Raw genomic sequence first — 16,012 nt, 5'->3', positions numbered from 1 at the left:
AATTAGGGATGCACTGAATCCCATATTTGGTTTGGGTTCAAGATTTGCCCAAATCCGAGTCTTTTTTTTTAACAGGATTCGGATCCAAGAGCCTGGCCTAAACAAGTCTGAACCCTATATAAAGCAAAAAGTTGGATGTGTGTGTGAAGAAGACCAGACAATGGGGCAAATCTGATAATATAGGTGAAAAAATAGCACCAATACAGACAACAACCAATCAGCAATTAGTTTTAAGCGGTTTTAAATAAGCTGTAATAGTAACACTAATAACTGCCTTTGCAATTAATTCAAGTGCAGGTATAGATATAAATACATCTGGACTAACCCTAATAAAAAGCAGCACTAATGTCAATGCAAGCTAGTGTGTATATCATACAATAGATGTACGTGTTTTAATTTGACATCATTTAATATGTATTTTAGCATGCGTCAATAGTTAAATATTCCTTTCTAGAAACTGCTTTTTCTCCTGCTCTGGAGGAATAGTTATGTGTTGCTTCCCTCTTTTGATATTATTTATGAGTGTGTCCTGGCATAACCTTTTTTACTTGCGTGTTGTATTCCCTTGTCAGGCTTGTGGCCAATGTACTGATGCTGAGAGAACCGCAAATGATAAAAGAGTCTATATTTGCCCCGTGCAGCTCATGTCTGTGTTTGTATTGCTGCAATAAGCACTGGCCTTGACTATATGCAAACAAGACAGGCCTTTGTTAGATTTTCATTTTACACCATCTCCCTGTGCAACAGAAGAGGAAATGAAAATGCTTTGAAATAGGATCTTGTCCCAGGGGGTGGGGAAATACAAAAAACAGATGGGAGTGGTTTTGTTGGAAATAATACACAAAACCATTTGCTGGTGCGTTAACTGTTAGCAGGTGCTCAAGCTTCCAACCAGGGGAGCTGTCCAGTCAGTACCACCAAGTACGACATCAACCCCATGTGCCCATAAAGTTATATAAAATGGACACATATAGTGCAGTAAGTTTTCATTTATTTATATCTAATTACAGTAGACATTCATTTGATTTCTAATGATTCTATATACAGTATTCAGTCCATCTAATTCATAATAGAAACTGAGTTAAATCAAGACAAAGGTCATGCTGAATCAGGTAAAGTTTTCTAGAGACCAGTAACTGTTATCTAGTAGCTGCCAACCAGTAATTGGCTTATCCTGGTATAGCGGTTTTAGAATAAGGCTAGGACTACACGGCCGACATTGATGCAATCCGACACTGTGCAACTAAATGCATGCAAGTCGGATGAGACAGGAGCAAGGTAAGTAATGTAAAGTAATCGTGTTGCGTCGGATCACCGTTGCGACACTATCCGACGTTATATTTACTTACCTTGTTCCTGTCGCATCCGACTTGACACGTGCGCTTAGTTGCCCAGCTTCAGATCGCATCAATGCCGGCCATGTAGTCCTAGCCTTTTGGAAGCAAACATTTAACGAGATAATGGATATGAGCTAGTGATGTGCGGGCTGGCCCGATGTGACGTCATCTTCGGGGCAGCGCAAGTCTAAAAATGAAAGCCAGGCTCGGGCGGGTGGAGGCAGGGCAGGTTAGGGTCGGGTTTAACCTGTCCCACACATCACTAATATGAGCAAATATTGAGGATGTTTGTAAGAAATATGGAGGCACCGAATCCAGGATTTGGTTCAGGATTCAGCCAGTATTTGGCCTTTTTCAGTCAGATTTAACCCAATCCTTGTGGCTCCCAAACCAAATCCTAATTTGCATATTGAAATTAGGGGCAGAAGGGAAAATCGTGTGACTTTTCCATTTCGCGCCAAAATACACCCTGTCTGCAGAAGAGAAGAAGAGCAGCCAGGCAGAGGATTTCCAGCCTGCAGAGATTCTGTATCGTCTGGCCCTAGCCTTAGACATCATCAGTGAGGAGCTTGAACTTATGCCCCAAGATAGGTTTGATGGGCCTGTGGGTTTTTAGCTGACCCATGCCTCACTAATACACAAGAATATTATCCTGCTACTTGGGCAATTTAAAGTTGTGTCCCTAAACATGATTCTGATATGGATTTGTCCTCACTATGGCTCTGCACCTTCCTGTCACATTTGTTGCTTTCAACTATATGAACAGAGGGGAACAGTCAGTGCACTACAGCTGTCCCATCCGTTATGTATATAAAATAAGAGAGAGACTTTAGAGATGGCATCATTCATTCAAGTAAATATATTACTTCTCATCCTTTCTGTAACTAAATAACATATTCTTTATCTTTCTTCCATATAAAATAACTGTAATGTGAACGTGGCCTCTTGGTCAGGACAGCATAATGCATGGTTGGCTTAAGGTGACCATACATGCAAAGATATAATTCGTACGATATTCGATGAGTGTATGGTGAGAGACAAGATGACTGATATCAGCAAAAGACTTGGATATCGGTTGGTTTGTCGATTGGTTGGTTTGTCGATTCAACATCGGCTGTTGAATCAGTGGTCGTAGGAAATATTGTTACGTGTATGGTCACCTTTAGATTGGGGGCATAACCAAACATCCACCCTGGTTCATATAGGGGAAAATACGTTTACAAACCTATTAACAGAAAAGCTTTCTTACTGATCAATGTGAGAACATGCTCATTGAGACCAAAACAGGCTATTTATGGTTCAAAAGTTTTATAATTTTCACAAATTTGTGTTTGTATATTGGTAACCACAATAAATAATTTAAACCATGGAAAAAACAAATAGAAAAGATTAAGAAAAACAAAAGGGATATTATGACTCAAGGTTATTAGAAATGATAGAGGCGTTCAGTGACCATCAGGCTGCTGTTTTTGTGTTATCTTGAATAGGTCTCTATTGTGTTGTGAAGCCAAGTGAGCAGTAAACCTCTGTTATTGATCCCTGTTTTAACACTTGATTTGAGATGGTCGAAAAAGGCATTGTTGACAGAGTGCCATAGGTTCAAGGCAGTGTTGAAGGTTTTTAAAGAAAAAATTTAAAAATTCTACCTACTACTTAGGGTTATATACAGTATTACCCAGGTTTCCTGATTATCTTTCCTGGTTCTTTAAAGTGATCCAAAAGTGAATAGGGGGTAAATACTGCAGTCAGTGGCTTACTGATTCAGAGCCCACAAATCTCCATTATCTTGAAAAACTTGCTGCTAAGTCATTAATGGGAAATGAACAGCATTGTTCCCAATTTTTATTTCTAGCAGCTTTGTATGCAATAAACCTAAATTAACAGCATACACAAATAAGGTACTGATATCACTGAGGTTTAAACATTCGTTGACAATATGATTTATATATTACTGTTTATATAATCTATGTCCACACAAATATTTAACGGGTATTTTGATCCTCTTCTTGAAACGTAGAAATATAGTGTAGAAATGCATTTAGAAAAATACTAAATAATAAATTGAATTAAATGTAACACTTACAATAACATTTTAATGGGGAAAAAATAATTGCATGTACAAACCCCCATTTCTACTCTAATTCAAGTGTAAAAATTGCATTCAAAATATGAACCTTAATGTCTGCAAGCATACATTGTTTATTAATTCATTGTAAGGCTAATTTAAGGAATCTATTTTCCAGTATTCTTTGTTAACAGCAAACTGACACATAGAGGCATAGAGGTAATATTACACAGTTGGAGAATGTGTTGCAGATTAGTAGCAGCCTTGTTTTTCTGTGTGTAGTATGCAGTAAGGGAGACAGGGCAATATCTACTTATGCAGCAGATAAAACACCTTACAAAATAAGCTTCCGAATTAGCAGTTAAAATAACTGACCCTGCACAGAACATATGCTACTATTTATTGATTTTTGCCCTTTCTACTTTGGCAAACCAGTTAAAAGAATTGGGAACTTACCAAGCACATGAAAGCTGTGCAAGCAGTACTAAGCCACTGTGTCAGTCATCCAGACAGACTATATGGGCTGAAAAGTTACGCATGCACATTATACATTATATATACATGCTCCCATGTTACCAAATGCTTTAATGCAGTGCTGTCCAACTTCTGTGCTACTGGAATTTTTCTGGCGTACGTGGTGAAGGGCCAATTATGGAAGCCAGTGTTGACAACTCCCTCTTTTAAACCACACCCACTTTAAACCACACCCATGTTACCACAAGAATTTATAAGACTATAGCAACATTAATGGCGGTAGCACATCATAAAACCAAATGGTTGGTGCTCACTGAAGGGATACTCACTCATTTGTGAAACAAGTTTATTAAACCATATTAAAACATACCCCTAAAGCCATATGCATCATCCTCCCCTGTGGATAGCGCAGCAACCCCCAGCACATGATTAAACACCTCGGGGACCCCCTAACAAGTATTTCCAAATGCTTACAAACCCCTACCAGTTTCCCGAAGGCAGAGTATGGCACACAAAGACAGAATAAGACACACACAGGCAGCATAGGGCAGGCAGAGTATGGCACACACAGAGAGCATAGGTCAGGCAGATTTTGGCACACACAGGGAGCATAAGGCAGACAGAGTATGGCACACACAGGGAGCATAGGGAAGGCAGAATACAGCAGGAGACAGGGAAACTTGTCAGGACCTGGTGCTCCTTCAGCAGTTTGTCTGAAGTGTGAACAATGTGAGCATTTATAGTCTGGGATGTCATAAGTGTGAACAATGCAGGGGGGATTAAAGGTGTGAACAATGAAGGAATTTACTGTCTGAATCTGAGTTGTAAACAATACAGGGGCCAGTTAATCTCAGCATTGATACTTTTTAAACTTTACACAAGTTAAGCAGTCACAGCAGGCTGACTTTCATGTGGGGGGGCCACACCAGGGGGGTTCATGGGCTGCCAATTGGACAGCACTACTTTAATATATTGATGAAGACAAGCAGCATGAGTGAATACTTGGAAAATAAACATCAGCAAGAGGGTAAGTATATATTAGGGTGCTGGATCAAAGATGGATGAATGAAAAAAAGTGTTATTTTATTTCACTCATACATTCCTGTGCAGGAATTCCTAAGGAATGCACAATGAATGAAATAAAACAACACTTTTTTTCAATAAATGGTGTGCAGATCCTTCTACTGATGTTAATGGTTGCCATGGTTTACTGCCCAGGTGTAAATTAGCCCAGCATTGCTAAATAAGCCCCACTGTTTTTAATAAGTTGCACAAAAGAAAACCTATGCACAGTGTTATGCCTGCTTCAAATAGAGAGAAGGCAATTACAGTGAGTTTGGTCCTGTCTTAATTTTGAAATCCTGTTGCTTTATTTCTTACTGTTCCTCAAGCTTAGCATCTCAGCAGTGTCTGCACAGCAAGCACATTCGGAATTTAATGAAAGGTTAAGGGGAGTCATGTTGTTGTAGTGCAGAGCCTGTCTTTTTTGACTCAGGTCCCCATTGGAGGTTTAACCAAGGAAAATGGTGCTTGGTGGCTCAAGCCAATAATAAAAAAAAAAAATTCGCTCAGATCTCAACATGATTCACATTCAAACTTGTCTTTCAAGTGTATCTCATTTTAACTAGCCCACATGTTAAGACCCCCATTATTTACATACAAGCAAGAGATTGGATGGGGCTGGAAGTCACAATGCTTTCTTTTGGGAAGATGAACTGTTTCACATATATATATTGTGGCTATACTTCATTTAGGATACTCATTGGTCCCTAAACAGTCCTTAGCCCCCAAGGAGTTGCTGGGGCTGCTGTCTTCATTATTATATCCATGGGGGCAGGTGAATACCTCACGTAGCCAAGAGTATTGATAGCTGCAGGGAGCAGTTATTCAATGATAGCCAATTGCGCACTCCATAGCACCAAGTGCATAGAAAAGCTGTATTATTCCCATCTAACTGCCATGGAGCTGAATGATTAATGAACTCAAGACTTCTTCTTTTGGACGAAGACCTCACTAGAACACTCATAGCAGTCGGTAATGCAATCAAAAAAGAGCATTCCAGTAAATTAAAATAACATATTGCTCTCTGCACAACAAAAGAGGATAGAGTGCTGTGTCACATAACATAATTTTTCCTGTTTATTTTATATCTGATATTTTTTTTATCTCCCTCAGTGCTGTACAATAGATTGGAGTACACATCGAACATGCAGATTACATGCAAATATTGGCTGAAGAGGCAGAGAGGGACCCATTCAACAGAGCTTAGATATCAGTATTTCCATAGTCATATAATGATTAGATTTCATGAAGTATAGGAAGTTTTAGTATATATAGGATTGGAGATAGTTTAGAAGTCAAAGAGCAAAAAAGTTTCATGCCAACATTAGCTCAAGATCACCAAGTATTAGCCATATACATAAGAATGTTTATTATGGAAAAAGAAATGGCTCAGCAACTAAGGGCACACAGAGCATTTTATTCTGCAGGCGGAGAGAAGTGGATCTGCTCCCTTTCCTAGCACCACTGATCTGCACTTCTTAAGTGCAGGTACACGGAACGGAAATTGGCCCGAAAAACTCTAAAGCAGGCATTTTTTAGACCGCTCCACTTACCTGCACTCAAATGGAAACTGTACCTTTCACTCCAAATAAACAGAGCTGCAGAGGGGGCAGATAAAACACAGGCTGAGAGCAGCAGGGCAGATATATCAAGGGTCGAATTGAAATTCGAATTTTAAAAAAATTTTCATGGTAAAAACTGTCAAATTCGACTAGGGAGTTATTCAAATTCAATCCGAGTTTTTTAAAAAAAATTCAAATTTGATTTTCGAGATTTATCATACTCTGACCCTTTAAGAATTCAAATTCGACTATTCACCATCCAAAACCTGCCGAATTGCTGTTTCAGTCAATGGGAGAAGTCCAGGGATCAATTTGGAGTTGTTTGCAGCCTTTCTGACATTCAAGTTTTTTTCTGAGAAAAAACCCGAATTGAGTTTTTTAAATTAAAATCGAATTAGATTCGTTTCGAATTGAGTTTTGAAAATTAGATTTTTTTTTTTTATCAAATTTTGATTGGTTGAATTTCGAATTTATGTGAGTTTAGGTGAGTTTTTAAAACTCACATGAATTCGAAATTCGACTTTGATAAATGTGACTCTAGCTGTGCCCTTGGCTTCAAGGACAGGAGCATACATGGAGAGGGACCCACAGGGATGTCACTGTTGACTTGCTAGGCATCTTCATATACACTAGTTACCTCTGCTATCATGAAGTACATTGAGGCAAACTCTTGTCTGTCAGTCTGTTCAGCTATTTAATAACACTTTCAATTTATAACTGACTTACGTTCCCTACAAAGTTGACATTCCTCAAGCCATGATAAAAATGCCTTACCGCAGAACCGACAACCCGCACCCTGAACTTCTACCCACAACCCGCAGGGTACCGTAGGCTTTTGCGGGTAACCTGCGGGTACCCGACCAGCTGCAGGACTCTACCTTGGGGTCTATACACAAGGCGTGTGCTTTGTTTAGATGCTTGATTAAGTGCACATTGTGTTTTGCTTGGTTGTTCTTCTTCATTTTTACACATTTGCCTGAAGATTAAAATACAGTCTAATAAACAAATGAATGTTGAAGCCCCAATCACACACGTACTTATAAATGCTATAGGAACAATTCATATGAACTCATCATATGCATTCTGCTGCAATCAGCCTGCATTTCAGTACATGAACATCTAAATGCCTTTGTGTGAGGGCTTCACCTTCTTCTCAATTTGGGTTTTATAAATTCCACTTCAAGGACAAAAGCAGCATTTGTCACTTCAGCAGGAACTTTGTTTTCAGAAGTAGCACCATGTGGCCATTACTTTGTACATAAAAAATACTTTGTAGAGTAGGTATGGGGGGTAGAAAAAGGACCAGTCATTCATAGTGACTTGCAAAGCAACCAGTTCTATTGTTCAGTAGTCAAAGTGGTCCAAATGTCTTAAAGGGCCCTGATTTCTCTTATGGAGGGTACCACAACACCTTTTACCATTTAAAGGAGAAGGAACGGTTAAAACTAAGTAAGTTGTATCAGAAAGGTCTATTTTAAAACACCAGTAAACCCTCAAAGTAATGATGCTCTGAGTCCTCTGTCAAATGAAACAACATTTGTTTTCTTCTATTTTGTACACATGGGCTTCTGTATCAGCCTTCCTGTTTTCAGCTTAAACCTCAAGGGCAGGGCATGAGCATGCTCAATTTGCTCCTCTCCCCCTCCCTGCTGTAATCTGATGCCAGAGCTATGAGTGAGCAGGGAGAGACTCAGGCAGGAAATGATGTCACATCAAGCTAATATGGCATCTACTATCCTAAACAAACAGAGAGAGATTCTAAAGCTGTTTACTCGGGTATGATAAAGTATTCTACAGAATAAATATAGTCTTATAGCTTGCACCATTGTGGCTAATCTAATGGCAATAGACTGTCTCGGTAGCTGGCAGTGGATAGCCCATGCCTTTGTCGTCAATAAACTCTGATGCTTGGTTATTGCATATCTCTAGTAATAGCCAGCGTTTATGATACATGACACAGTAAATGTAAAACTCATTATATGCTGTAATATATATTATTATGTTCCAGACCTAGGTACTATATACTAATAATTTCTGAAATTCAACAAGGAGGCCTCTCCCAGCCAGTAAACCTCACTACTCACTTCACTTTTGGCTCTAAGGCCTAGGTAAGATACTTTGTATGCCATTTACCACATACATGTATTAAAGGAGACGAACAGAGTGTGAATGTACCCTGCATGCAGAAAAATATAGCTGACATGTTGCATTTTATAAGACTACCATAGCAAGCAGCCAGCAAGGATCAGCTATGACACCTAGGTTTCTGTATGTAGCATGTATACATACATGTCAACTCACTGTATTTTTCACGAGTGACCCTAAATTAATCGCCTCTCTGACCTAGGGTTGCCACGTTTTCTGGAAAAAAATAACGGCCTTCCTATATATTTATGTTCTTTTCCTATTAATAACATTGGAATCAACCATCTTTTTTTACTGGCCAGGTGGCAACCCTACTCTGACCTGGTGCTCAGCAGACACAGTGAAGGAGAGAACATGAACGGGGTGGGGCCTGGGCGGGCAGGTGGAGCCAACATGAACCTGGACTGTAGTATACTGGACTGTCAGACCTGTAGCAGCAGCACTGCATTAGCTTGTGATGTAATAGGAAGTAATAAGGGACATCTGTAAATGCCCACATAGGAGAGCACATGTGAGAGAAGATCTAAAATAAAGAAAAAAGTTTTGCTCAGTCTTGTGTCTTGTTACTCAGCGCAGCCACATTACATGGACCACTTTGATGCAGGTTGGCATTTCTGTTTATGTAAATTCTCATGTGGATGTTCACACTTGAAATATTAACAACTGCCGGGGAGTGCTTGGATATGTATATAATATCATTATTGCTAGTGACCTTTTTAAAAATGATATAGTGTTTCCTGTCTGAATTTATTTGAAGGAATGCAAATGATGATATTAATGATATTAAAGTGCATTTTACTTTGACATCAGGTATCTTTGGGTTTTACCCTTTTTTTCACTTATTTTAAATGTTTTCCCAACTCTATTTTCCTCTTTCTTTTACTGCATCATTACCTACAAAAACATACAAAAAAGTATATTCAAAACAAGCCCTATTTGTAGAAGAGGTTATGATACTGTACAATGGAAAGGACAATGCCTCCTTGTTTCATCTTCTTGTTATGGAAATGCCAGTCTAAAATGGTATGACAGAGATGCCCTGAGGCAATTTGCTGATTATTTCACAGTTCTGTGTTCTGTAACACTCCAGTATGGCTGTGAGTAGTTCTCATTCTAACTGGCAGCACTTTAAATGACAGATTGGAAGGTGAATGGGACAGTTTGAATAAAAGATAAGCACTTTTCATATTGCTGGTACTGCATATCCCTAACACAAAGGAGATGGGTCTGTATAGTAGTAGCCAAACTGGCATGCTATCGATTCACAATCGATGTGCAGGCCGCGCACTCCTGGGTATAAATACAGATCGCTCGACTCCAAATTGTTTAAAAGGTAAATACTTTATTTAAGACATACAATCAAGTAACTATGGCGTCTGAGGTCTGACGCGTTTCGTGACAAAGCACTTCCTCAGAGACCTCCTATCGATTCACATCAAGCAGAATGTATTAGCTAAGGATATGCATACCGACTTTACACAGGCCCTCTGACAGGCCTGCCTGACCAATATCTGGCCAAAAATCAGACAAGTATTCATCAAGCCGTTTTAAAAATCCTGTTGTGGGGAGTGTGGTCCTCGTCCAGACAGCCTGCATTCCCCAGAGCCAAAATATCAGATCAGGCCAATATTGCCCACCTCTGAGTGGCCACATCAGGGAAAAATCAGCTGGTTTGCTGACCTCACCAAGTAAGTGGATCTTTGAATGTACACACAAGGCAATTAAAATGCCCCTGTCACTGGTGGTAATGTTATTTAATAGATAGCTCCTGTCTGACAGATGGACCTCCGCATAAACACATTAGCTTTGAGTGTTTTTTTGCTACGAGTTCTGTCTATCACCTGTATCATGTGGGTTAAGGAGGTCATACATGGGTATCTGCTCATGTGGAGAGATCTTCAAACGAGCAGATCCTTTCCTGATATGCCTACCTTGAGTGGGCGATATTGTGCTGATCCGGGAACATACCCATTGGTATTTAAACATTTGTCACAAGCTATGCTCAAAAATCAAAATATTTATTGTCAATATGCTTGTTACAGTACATTGAAATTGTTGAAACTTGAACTTGATCCAAACTAAGATATAATGAGTACTTATTGGAAGCAAAACCAGCCTATTGGGTTTATTTCATGTTTACATGATTTTCTAGTGCATCCTAACTTGCATGTGATTCATCAGAGTGGACACAAATTTGCATCCGCATTGATGACTCTTGCTAATGTCCCATACCGATGCTGGAATTCTAGGAGAAATCTCTGGATTGTGGATAAAATATACTGTTTGGGTACATGAGTCTTTTGCTCTTCTGTTGACCCGTGTAACACAAAGATATGAACAGCATGGCAAATGCATGGTTAAACGCAAATCGGCATGCACTTTGAAAAGCAAATACAGGTATGGGATCCATTATCCGGAAACCCATTATACAGAAAGCTCCGAATTATGGAAAGCCAGTCTCCCATAGACTCCATTTTATCCAAATAATCAATTTTTTAAAAAATCATTCCCTTTTTCTCTGTAATAATAAAACAATACCTTGTACTTGATCCCAACTAATGTATAATTAACCCTTACTGGAAGCAAAACCAGCCTATAAGGTTTGTTTAATGTTTACGTGATTTTCTAGTAAACTTAAGGTATGAAGATCCAAATTACAGAAAGATCCATTATCGGAAAGTCCCCAGGTCCCGAGCATTCTGGATAACAGCAACAACCTGAGTACTGCATATTATGGAAAAACTGCCACTAATTACAATACAGTTAAAATACACATAATAATACACATAATATGTACGTGTTAAAGTTTAAAATTAAACAAGTAATGGGGGTGGATAAAGTAGAGTACCCCCATATGAGAAACCCACAAACATGACAGCTGTTATCAGTAGATATGGAGAATATTATTAGCAGCGTGTGAGGTAGGGAGGATACGTAGAACGATAAGCTAAGCAATATGTTTCTAACAGTCACATACAGTTTGAAAACAAAAGCAAAATTCTGATTGGTTGCTATGGGCAACATCACTGGTGACATTTGTCTCCAATGTTAATAAATATGCCCCAGCACCATGACAGTTACCTAACCACCAACAAAGGCAATTAGGCTGTCATTACTCCTGGGACCTAGTGACAGATGCACATTACACCCTTCTTAACTGACAATGAATAAGGTCTTAATGAATGCAATAGCTTTTTCATTAAATTACAATGGCCATACACATCAGTCAGGGGCTGTAATAAATGGGATTGCATGCACCAGTCCTTAGGAGACCTCTTTCGCAGTGTACATATACACACGTGTAGTAGTAGTAGGCTGTGTAAGTATGTGTGATTACATAAGTGTTTTAAGGAGTTCTGACACTGTGCGGAGGTCACAAGGGGTTGATATGCAGAGATCTGCAGTGATCAAGACATTAGGAAACCTATAGTGAACAGCTCTATATGGTTGTGTGGCCCATTTAAGATCCTCAGATTGGTTGTTTGCTAACAAATGATTGATCACTTGAATATGCATTGGCACCGATATGATTGTTTTAACAAAACCATTTACTCCTTTTACAAAACAAAACTGTTTATAAATACACCAGTCTGACCCTGGACCATCAACAGTTTCCAAAATGTAGAATCACCTTTGTGAACAATCTGGTTGCCCAGATGTTATTGAATTCATTAAAATACCTGTAAGCTGATAGTTCACCTTTCAATTAACTTTTAGTATCATGTAGACATTGCTATTCTGGGACAGTGTGCAATTAGTCTTCATTTATTATTTTGTATGGTTTTCCAGTTATTTTGCTCTTTGTTCAGCAGCTCTCAAGTTTATTAGCAGCTTTTTGGTTGCGATGGTCTTATTTACCCTAGCAACCAGGCAATGGTTTGAATGAGAGATGGGAATATTAATAGGAGAGGGCCTGCATAGAAAAACAAGTAATTCAGAAATAACCATAATAATAAATTGTAGCCTCGCAGACAGCGGCGGATTCGCTGGGCGGGCGCCCCTAGGCCGTGCGCTCCGTGTGGTCGCACTACCACACGCTGGCGCAAAGGCGCCAGCAAGCGCCGGAGCACTGGGGAGCAGGCCCGGGCTTATGTGGCCTCGCCACAAATCCGGGCCTTTTTGCAGAGCAATAGATTTTGGCTGTCAGGATCAGTGACCACCATTTGAAAGCTAGAAAGAGGCAGAAGAGGTAGGAAAATAATTTAAAAAAAAACACATAAAATAGATAATGAAAATCAGCTGCAAAGTTGTTAGCAATAGGGCATTTTATAGCATACTAGCCGCTTGCTATAAAGTGGAACTGGGAGGCCACTAAAGTGAAGCCACCAAAAGGAGCTGAAGCATAGCCACAGAAACCGCCAAAAGAAGAAGCCACCAAAGTGAAGCCACTGCAGACACCAAAGGCAACTGAAACCACTGAAGAACAAGCTGCTGAAGGGAGCCAGAAGTGGAAGCCACAGAGGAGAACGAAGATGCTTCTGTCCCAAGGAGGAAGAAGGCCACCTGCCAAATTCTAAAGGTAAGTTCCATTGAAAACAAATGGTCTTTTTTTCTTTAAACCTCTGACCACCAATGTTTTGGGTTTTTTTTACTTTTATGGGGGGGGCCTTGGCCACCAATGCTTTTTTAACTTGTATGGGGCCCTTACAACTATTTTGTTTTTTACTTTTATGGGGGGACCCTAGCCACCAATAGTTTTATTAACTTGGGGGGGCCCTTACCACCATTTTTTTTTAAACTTTTATGGGGGACCCTGGCCACCAATGGTTTTATTCATTTGGGGAGGGATAACCACCAATGTTTTTGTTTTTTTTTCATTTAACTTGTTGGGGGGCCCTGCCCACCAATGATTTTATTTAACTTTTACAGGGGGGCCTGACCACCAATGCTTTAAAACTTTTATGGGGGGTCTGGTAACCAATTTTAACCTGGGGGGACCTGACCACAAAAGTTATTTTTTTAACTTGTGGGAGGGGCCCTGGCCGTCAATGTTGCATGTTTTAGGTGGGCTGCTTTGATTTTTTTTGCCAGTGATGCTTTTTACTTTCAGTCCGGCTCTGTTTGTCTGGTTGTGTTTGTCAATATATTTCTGGCTGTGTTTTTGGGTCTATTTTCTCAGTATGTGTCTGGGTATATTTCTGTCTGTGTATGTGGTTATATTTCTCAATATGTATCTGGCTGTGTGTCTAACTGTGTATGTGTCTGGCTATGTTTCTGTCTGTGTCTCTGGGTCTATTTTTGGTTATGTATCTGAGAAGGGCCCTGAACTTTGTGTGAATAAAAGACAAGGCCTCAAAGGTTCATCCCTGAGCTTAAGCAAAGCTGTAGGCGCTTCAAGGACAAACAGCTGAGAGTTGAGTTTGTCACTTTGTCAAATCGCACTACAAAGCCTGAGTGACACGAGTGTCTCCGACACTGTCACTGCTGCGGGAGGAGCTGAGAAACACTGACTCGGACCAGCAGGCAAGCAAGCATGCTAAATCATTCCCATAACGCTAATCACAGCAGTGACGCCCCAGGTAGGCAGTTTAAGTAAAAACTACGTTAAAGTGATACGGACACTAAAAATTTTCTTTTCAAAATATTAATCTACATTAAAAGTTGCCTATAGGTCATGTTGATCGTTTTTAAAGGATAGTGCTGTTTTTGTAATTAATTGCCACTTGAAGTTCCTAAAACTGACAGTTTTGCCAACCTGACTGTCCTATTTTAGGCTGTCAGTTAGAGCTCCTAATGCTACTGCTCCACAAATATAACAGCCCCCTCATACAGGAACATGGGGGTAAGGTAAAGTCATGTAAAAGCATAGAGCAAATACTTTTATGGCAAAATTATAAATCTTATGCAAAGACAATATTATACTTGATATAAAAAAACGTTATTTTCTGGTGTCAGTGGTCTCTTTAAGCACAAGACAAACTTCACGCGAGGAGGAACGCTGTATAAGGGCAGAGCAGTAAGTGTCAGTATATGACTCGCACGAGAACAGCTGACACTTGGCACAGAAATCCCCCATCGTTACAAAGCTCCCATTCTTATATCTAGTGACAACATATAGTGTTGCTGCTTCATATAGCAATGTGCATTGTGTGTGCAACTCACTGACACACATACTCTTGCTGCACAATCATCTTCTCCCAATCACACGTCTCATTCATTCCATTCTCACCTGACTCTTCTGGATCGTGTCCATAATGAAGCCAAACTGATGAATTTCATCCGAGCCGTTCATTTTGAAAGCGTAAAACCATGAAGTCTCCCCTAGAAGGCAGCGAGGGAACAGGCAGCGAGCGAGAACAGGCAGCGAGTGATGAGGCAGCGGCAGTGGACCGGACGCAGAAGGAGCAACTCTCCCAAGTTTGACAGATGAGCTGACAGGTCAGTAAGGCGATATGAAGCGGCTCTCTGACTGTTTTTCACTGCACGAGGTAACTGAGAAGCAAGTGGAAATAAATAAGCCTCGTGGGTTGCAATGATGTGAAAATTTCATGAGAGAACCCAAGCAGAGCCGAGTCTAGCCCCGCCCATTGCTCTCCCCTCCTCCATCTTAGAACAACATTGTCCACATCAAGTTCCCAGGGCTGGCACAGTCACCTCACAGCCAGTGCTGGAGACATATACCATAGTGGGAGAAACTTAAACCTCCCTCATGTCATGTCACACCCACGAAAGTTATAGAGCCAATAAATGAAACAGAAAAGGCCCCACCAGTTTTAACATATGCCCAGAAGGGTCCCCACTCCCCAAGTACAAATAGTATATAAGTGAATAGTACTAAGAAACACGCAATGTTTTTATTTCTACCTACAATAACATCTGAAAATTACAGCTTGAAGTGCTTTATGAAGTATTGGAAAATCTGGTCATAAAGGGGTTAACAGGCCAACATCATACAATAAAGGGAATCCATGTTGTGTGTGTCATGTGCAGGTATGTGATAGTATTTTGGCTCAAGCAGGTTTTAGATTGAGTATCTGTGAGTCAGCAGGCACATAAATATCTCTCAGAAGGACAGAATCATTCTGAAGGCTTTTGTTACTTCTCAAACATCCATACACATGGAAACAATGGCAGAATACCGGCATGTCTATGGCTGAAAGCTTCTGTTTGCTTTACATTACAAGCCAAGCACTCCCACCAGTTAAAAGAATATCATCATCCCATAACAACCCTATTATTTCAGAATCTCTCTTAGTCTTTACCTTTTTTTGTGAATGCTAAATGAGTTCTGCATGGCCCTATCTAATTCTTTTGTATCCTGTTTTCATTAAATGATGTATTATCTTAACAACTTAACAACCACTTTTGGGGTTACCAAAATGGCCCAACATTGGCTTATATGAACTAATTTGTTACAGGAAGGAGCC

The 16,012-nt window shown here is 39.9% G+C and overlaps 1 protein-coding gene across 2 annotated transcripts in view; it reads right to left on the bottom strand.

Moving 5' to 3' along the window:
- Window positions 1–15,068, bottom strand: part of trim36.L (tripartite motif containing 36 L homeolog) — a 46,479-nt gene extending 31,411 nt beyond the window's left edge. The window contains exon 1 of one of the 2 annotated variants that reach the window (XM_041578695.1): window positions 14,815–15,068. In XM_041578695.1, the coding sequence (XP_041434629.1) occupies window positions 14,815–14,877 (63 nt within the window). In that variant the 5' untranslated portion in view covers window positions 14,878–15,068. The remainder of the gene's footprint in view (window positions 1–14,814) is intronic. The other variant, XM_041578732.1, reaches the window with a different exon arrangement.
- Between the last annotated feature and the right edge of the window lie 944 nt (window positions 15,069–16,012).

Source organism: Xenopus laevis, chromosome 1L (assembly GCF_017654675.1).
Source record: "Xenopus laevis strain J_2021 chromosome 1L, Xenopus_laevis_v10.1, whole genome shotgun sequence".
Lineage (NCBI taxonomy): Eukaryota > Metazoa > Chordata > Amphibia > Anura > Pipidae > Xenopus > Xenopus laevis.
The sequence above is the reverse complement of the archived record's forward strand: the minus strand, read 5'-3'. Positions and strand labels throughout refer to the sequence as shown.